This window comes from Melanotaenia boesemani, chromosome 20 (assembly GCF_017639745.1).
Source record: "Melanotaenia boesemani isolate fMelBoe1 chromosome 20, fMelBoe1.pri, whole genome shotgun sequence".
In the NCBI taxonomy this organism is placed as follows: Eukaryota; Metazoa; Chordata; class Actinopteri; order Atheriniformes; family Melanotaeniidae; genus Melanotaenia; species Melanotaenia boesemani.
The window spans coordinates 10,623,548-10,631,193 of record NC_055701.1 but is presented as its reverse complement, the minus strand read 5'-3'; the positions used below and the strand labels follow the sequence as shown (position 1 = coordinate 10,631,193).

Below are 7,646 nucleotides of genomic sequence, written 5' to 3'. Positions count from 1 at the left end.
CGACACCAACACACATGATTGTGTCAAATCCACATTACAGGTGATCACCCTCATCATCTCAGTGCTTATGTAAGGTTAAAGGACAGAAAACAACAGGACTGATTGCACACATGAATTTTTGAAAGCCACCAATGTACTTTCTCATTTCTAATGAACTTGACAACACATCAACCTTTACTCATACAAATATGAACTATAATATATGATAGACCACATATTGCACAACAGTGCAGAAAGTGCATGAGGTCGCGTTGAGGGTGGGTGGTGTAATGGAGCCACGGTTTCGGAAGAAAAGAGCTGTTTGTCAGTCTGTTTGTCTGTGTTTTTATAGTCCGGTAGCTCTTCCTTGTTGGGAGGGGAACAAACAGGCGGTGTCCGGGGTACGTTCTGTCCGCGCTGGTGAGCTTAGTTTGTCTCTTTAGGTGTCCAGCAAACACAGCATATCAACAGGAAAATACTAAAGAGGTGCATAATTCATTGAAACTGGTGCAAACCTATGTGGAAATACAGTTGATAAGTAAAAAACAGACTTTGTACAGTTCCAGCTAGCTTGAAAATTAGTATTTATTATCTTCATTCTTTAACACAGCTTAAGCCCTCTAGGCAAGCTTTCTTGTAACTGCTTTAAGTACTTCTCATGAATAGTTCTCCAGGCTTCTTGAAGGATACTTCAAAGGTCCTTTTTGAATGCTGGCTGCCTTTTGTTCTGTTCTCTATCAAGATGATCCCACACTGTTTCAGTTTCATTGAAGTCTGGGCTTTGGGGAGGATTCATCACTCCATCAGACCAGTTGCTACTGATTTTCGGACCAGTTCTTGCTCTTAAGCATGGCTTCTTGACAGCCACAGCTCCATGGAGATTATTTCTGATGAGGCCTTGGCAAGTAAACAGATAAACTGAAGGAATGATAAATCTCTCAGGACCTGTGTCAGGTATTTGCTGATCTTTTTTGTATTTCTTAAAACTATAACTCTCATATCCCTTTACTGGGCAAAGAATCATATTTGTACACTTCATTGAACATACAAAATGCCTCAGTATGGTAGTCCATGAAATTATAAAAGCACACTAAGTTCTCCACAACAATCATCAAAAATCATGTTACATCCCAGCTTTAGTTCATTGAGATATTCAGCGTAAAAATTAGAAGAAAAAAAACCTGTAAGTACTGACTACTTACTATTGTATGTTAGTTATTTAAAATATATATATATTCAAGTTTTAAGGTCTTGTAATATCCTCCAGTATTATGATAACACTTTTTTATGGTTGAAAATGAAAATTTCCAATTTCAATGAATGCCCAATAAAAGTAAACGGTTCATCTACTGTAGAAAGGTATTTTTTAAGGCTGCTACTTCTTATTTTGTCCTTCACTTGTCCAGTTTCCTCCAAAATCTTTTAAGAACACACTGCTCACCACACCAAAATATTCCAAGTTTTTTGGTTGACAATGCTTTCTGAATCATCTACTTGATGCAGAGTTACTACTTTATGTTTTATCACACTGTGTTATCTTTGTGAATCTAAAAAGATGCAGTTAAAGAAAGGAAATTTGTGTTTTTGCAATAGGTTCTTAATTGCATTAAAAGTACAGTGTATACAAAATACTAACATCTAGTGGTAAAGATGGGCAAAGACATTAATTAAAATGCAAAGCACAGTTGTGAACAGACAGAGGCCATCAGTGGCAAAATTCTTCCAAACAAAAACAGGTTTTCTTCTGCGAGTGGATCCAGTAACCTCAGGTGCAGCAAAGATTGCAAAACTTCAAAACTGTGTGTACTCTCTTCTTTAATCTGCCTTTTAAGGCATTACTTATCCCAAACAGTGTTCTAGCACCTATATCAAACACAGTACAGCAGTTTTAAACCTCAAAGGATTCTCACAGTTGTTCATTCAGAGATACCAAATAGCACAATTGTAGTGCTGCCAAGTATGTGGACCCATGGCAAGTAGCTATAAACTGAAAATTAGTAATGTATCAGTCAATATCCAAAGAAAGACTCTACTTTCAACACTGCTGCTCAAGACACCCTTTAAAAATTCTAAGAATACTTTGCTCCTTGAAAGCACACCAACAAAGACTTGAAGACTGGTTCAGTACTTCTGTACATTCAGATCACTGAGCATTTATTAGACATCATTTCATACTTGTAAAATAAAGATTTATTAATGAGAAATGTCTTGAAATATTTTAGCAGGTATGTAAGCTATGTCAGCAAATAGTTTGTATCTTCTTTTTTTTTATCTCATAGCCTGCACTAAAGCTCAATGTTGGCTTTATGCTTCATCCTTTTCATCGAGCAGCTTGCCACTGGACGTGTGCAATAAAAACTATTCGCTTTTCATTGTGTTAAAAATACTCATTTGTAAAATACAAATTAACCCTAACATGTGATATCATGCCACTGACTCACCGCTTCTATTAGCGTAACCCTAAGATAGGTAGCCTGTTACATAAGTCATAAATGTCCATTAAAGTGAGTAAATTGCCTGTGTGGTGGCTCACTGCGTATGTCATCTTATCCACTTGGGTGCGCATCTAAACGCCACACAGCGTCGCTAGAACAAGTGTCCATCCCTCTTCAACATCCTGCCCTCCATGCAGCGTCCTGATGGGAAGGTAATGTGCTAGATAGATTTTTTTTTTTTTTTTTTTTTTTTGGTTTGTTCCAGAGCTGGCGCACAGCTGCTGCTTCTTTAAGAGCCACCGCCCGCCCCCTCTTCTGTATTTTTAGCTGAGCCAGCTTCTTCATTTGCTGGATAAGACAGTTGTGTACCGTATGATCGTACTAAATCGTTTTAATAGATTACATCAAATCGCATCCTGCGGATTTGTCGTGGGCCTACAGCCAGCTGTTTCCTGGAAATATCACAGGACATCATTTTGCCCCGTCGCTGTTGGATGCTGAAACGCGCAGTCACCCTCTGGATGCTTGATGTCCGTTATGACACGCAGTGCTGCACCGGGTACAGAATATGAAGCGCAGTGCTTCCTGAGATCAAATGAATTAAGAAGAAATCGATTTCGCTTGTAAATCTTTCACGGTGCAGAGCACTGGTCCAGCATCATTCTCCTGAGCCCCTCTGCTTCCTCTTCTCTTGGACTGGGCATAAGAAAAAGCTTTCAAGACGGAGGGGGTGGTGGAGCATCGAGGCAAAAATAGGGGCAATATGAAAGAGCGGGACTTCATGCCCAATATGGAGAGGGGCAAACCTGCTACTTACACAGGGGACAAAAAGGCTAAGATGGCTGCTAAGACTAACAAGAAGTGGGTGAGACTAGCCACTGTTTTTGCATATGTGTTGTCGGTGTCCTTAGCAGCCATTATCCTGGCTATTTACTACAGCCTAATCTGGAAACCAACCAGTTCATCCTCCTCTGCTGGGAAGCCTGGGGTGACTGATGGGGTCACCCCCACCGCGAACATCTCAACTGATACAATTTCCATAAACAACAATGTCACAGAGTGGAACTCTACACAGACAAGACTGCTGTCTGTCAACCAAACCAGGCAGGGTACGACTCCACACAGTCAGGCGTTTCAGTGGGATGACAGAGCCGAGAGAGCGTCCATCTCCCCGCGCGGTGCAGGAGCAGAAACTGCGCACTCTCAGCAGGAGGAAGGACTGTACGCATCTTCCCACGGTCACACAAGCGCGAAGAGATCAAGCACTTTGGACAGCGAGACTCATACGTCTCAACCCCGGGTGAGCCAGGACATCCCTTCAAGCACCAGAGCGTCTGTTACAGCGCTGACCCAGGAGGAGGAGGAGGAGGAGAGACGAGGCGATGCCGTGACAGACAAACGCGGCTCGGGGCAGGCGGCAGCGGATGGAGAAACTCTTCCTCCGACCTGAAGAATGAGCTCATTTAACCTGAGAGGAGACTGATCGGGCCTAATCTCCATCACTTTACATCTTCTCTCACACCCAAAACGGACCCAAAATGGAGTGTTTTACATTCTCAGTTCCGCAGGTCGGGTATAATACACAGGTCTTCTGCTCAAAACATTTTTTTTCCAGAGCCCTATATGGATGCTGAACTGCACATATTAACCCATGAATTGCTTTTATGACAGAACAGATAGTTCATTTCTTAAGACAACACTGTTTCCCCTGAACTATGCGTTTTTTGTTTTAGGCCATCTGTATGCCTTAAATCTATGTGTGTCTATTTTATGTCAGACAACTTTTTGGGCCACCCAACCTGTGGACAAAACTGATATAATGTGTTAAATTAACAGGACAAAGGGCCAAAAGATTTTTGGTTTTTCGGTACATGTGCATGTCTCACATGCATATAGCTTCAAATCACTGCCATTTATCGGCCAGTTTGAATAACTATTTTATCATAGGCTGTGTTTTCCTTGGTGGATCAAGCCCTGGATTTCCATTAGAAGAACCTTATTAAGCTATGCTCAGGTACTGTATGTGCATATAACCATGTAAATGTAATGTGTATTTGGTTATGTACATATAGGATAGGCATACATCTTTTGGCCTTGTTGAATTTTTGATGTACTTAGATGATTTTTATTAAAGATACAGTATGTATAAAAGGTATATATCTCACAAGGTACAAATAAACATCCTTAGAAAATGGTTCCCCTCTATGGTTTTATATTAGAATTATGTAAATCACTGACCCCCTTTAAATTCTCTTGTATGTTAATATTTTGTTTATTCAGAGCCATAACAAAGATCTAAATAAATTTTAGGTTTTTCCTAAACATCTTAAATTCTATTTCGTGTATGGGTGTCAGATGGATCAAAATGAGCAGGGACTCCATTTACAGCGTAACAATGAGCACTGATTATTGTGAAGGCGTTGGTTTAACAGAAACAAGAGCAGTGCCAGCACAAAGAGGGCTTAGTTTGTGGTCAGCTCTCTGATCTGGGCGTTTAATTGAATTTTGGTTAAAATTTTTAAATGACCTTGAGTGACCTGTCTCCTTGTGTGTTGTCACAGGAACTGACAGATATGCATTAATTTTCCAGCAGCTCCAGCTCGCACTTAAACCACTTCACATAGTTACATGTGGTGACCTATGAAGTGGAAATAAGACAAACCACCCTCATGCTCTCTCAGCAGCATGTGAGGGAGGTGTATTGATTTGAGCTCTCTGTTGTTGCACTGTACAAAACAGAGAAGAACACATTACACAATACCGCTTGGTGCTATTTTGATCCAGTTCTCTCTGAAAAGGAGCATTTGACTGAAAGGCTTGGTTTTCTGTGCAATCGGTGGCAAGCATTATTCACTATCAAGCTCAAAATAAAGCGAGCAGCCACCACCTCACTGTGATGCAAACAGTGATGACATACACTGTTGTGATAATGTGACAGATTTTTAGAAGCAATGCCAATGTGTCTGCTGTGCTGAACAGGAGGTCCATTCATCAGGGGAGGCTGGAGAAGCATCTCATACAATCACAATGCAAACTGTGTGTACAGGAAAAATGTAACACTGAGTGTTTATGTTTACGTGGCCTTAACGGATATGTTTCCAGTACCTCTTTTGGCTTCTCGCGAAACATGAGGGGAGTAATGACTGACCTATTGATGGAAGGGTTCATGTGTGTTGACAGTTATTGCTGGAGGGGAGATCTGAGTCAGGACACAGCTTGTGACCTCAGCTCTTGAACTCATTCATCCAGATGATTACATTATCTGATGTGAGATCTGCCATATGTTCCAAAGGAGTTTTGTATGAGATTAATTTGTTTTGTGGCTCAACCCAGACAATGGATCACATGTGCAAAGGGTACTAAAAGCTCCATATATCAAATTATATATATAAAAAAAAAATATTGCCATAATGGCTTCTGCTACCTCATCTCACAGAAATATGTGAAATTACTCTCTTTTAAAACCACCTTACATGGTGGTAAAAACTGCATTGAAATCATCCAGGAACCCATAAATGTAAAAGGAAGGATTTAAAGTTATGCTTTTCCTTATTGTCTGATATGACAAACAAGCAAGACCTGGGGGATTGTTACATCTTGAATTGTGACAAGGCTAAGAAGAATGACACACTTGCTTAGAGGGGACAAGCTAGGGGTTGCAGGGCAGGGGGAAGGCCCAACCCAGACCTCATTTCCACTTAACCTCCATCCATCAACTGTAATGAAACACCTCGACAACCTCTGACTGCTGCATCACTGTGCTTAAAGTGTGCTGTGTGTAACATCATCGCAGCCAGACAGGAAATCACATTTGTACATCTTTACCTAACAGGAAAGGTTTAAAATTTAGGAGACCTTTTATTTGCATCCCTGCAGAAATTAATAAACAGAATTACTTAATTTTGGTCAAGTAAAAGTAAAACCGGAGCCAGTAGACTGATAGCATTGCTGGGCATAAGAAAGACTCTGTTCTCTTATCATCATCTTTAACATTTTCTAATCAACATAGTATATCCTCTATTCTCAGTTTGCACAAAAGGTTTCAGTTCACAAACTGCAGTGGGGAGATATGGAGGGATCACTTCTGAAAAAAGCAGAGATCCAGAAAATTTCTAAAGCCAATCAGAAACAGTCCAGCAGATGAACCTCATAAAATCATTGTGGGATCTTTTTACTTTGCAGCTTTAGTTTTTAAAAATGTAATATAACATGTTAATCTGAAATATTTAAAGGTGCTAGTTTTAAAACACTTGTACCCTTTTCAGTCTATATGCATAACAAAGGATAATAGATCGAAGGCAAGAAAGTGATATGTGTAAATGTTTCCTAGCCTAAAGAACTGTTACGTCAATCCCAATATCAGCCCTCTCGTTTTCGACAGTATTTTGTCGCAATGTTTTAAGAGATGGCTACAATCTAAAAAAAACCTTTTCTGGAAGCAGCTATTTGCAAAACAGAGGCTGTTGTTGCACACAGAGATAAAACCCTGTGTGATCTATAACCATAGGTCTTAGCAGCAAATCAAACCTATAAAGCTTCTCTCTACTGCAAATTGCAGCTGACATAATCCTACACTGCACTTCAATCCTTTAACACAGCCTACAGGACTTATTTCCATAATAGCAACACCCCCACTGTACTGTACTATTGTGTCAAACCCATAAAACCCATCAGATAGCTTAGAATAAAACTGAACATGGATAGTTATTGCCTCAAAAGTGTGTGCTATTTATTATACAAAGTTTAAAACCATTGGGTTTATTAAAAAGAAAGCTGCTCAACTCATTTTCAAGTAAAACAAGACCCAGACGCCCAAAAGGCTGCTATGGAGATAGCCTTGGGAGGAGATAATTAAAAAGCAACACCTATGGGAGGTCCCACCTGTTTCAAGTGCAACAACCCTGCAGAGAGCTCTTCTTCAGTTAATCAAATCCTCCACAAATGAAGGATCTGTGAACTGAGATCAAACTTAAATAGATGATGCTGCAGTGACCTATTTCATACTGTGGCTCTCCACAGAATGAGTCCATATACTGCTCAAAAAAGAAGAAGCGAACACATAATCATTAGCTTGTAACTCAGTCAGTCACACTTCTGGGATATCAATCTGTAGGAAGTAACACTGATTGTGAATCATTTTCACCTGCTATTGTACATATAGAACATAGAACAGGAGGAAATGAGAGGTGATTAGCAAGACAGCCCATATAAAAGAATAATCCTACAGGTGGT

The 7,646-nt window shown here is 40.1% G+C and overlaps 1 protein-coding gene across 1 annotated transcript; it reads left to right on the top strand.

The window, feature by feature from the left end:
* Nucleotides 1-2,028: 2,028 nt before the first annotated feature.
* LOC121631299 lies at nucleotides 2,029-4,747 on the top strand. The gene has a single exon (XM_041972124.1). It carries the CDS (start codon nucleotides 3,178-3,180, stop codon nucleotides 3,862-3,864), a length of 687 nt encoding a protein of 228 aa, XP_041828058.1. The 5' UTR covers nucleotides 2,029-3,177; the 3' UTR covers nucleotides 3,865-4,747.
* The last annotated feature ends 2,899 nt before the right edge of the window (nucleotides 4,748-7,646 follow it).

Coding starts and splice junctions, on each gene's coding strand:
- LOC121631299 (XM_041972124.1), top strand. CDS start 3,178: ATGAAAGAGCGGGACTTCATGCCCAATATGGAGAGGGGCAAACCTGCT.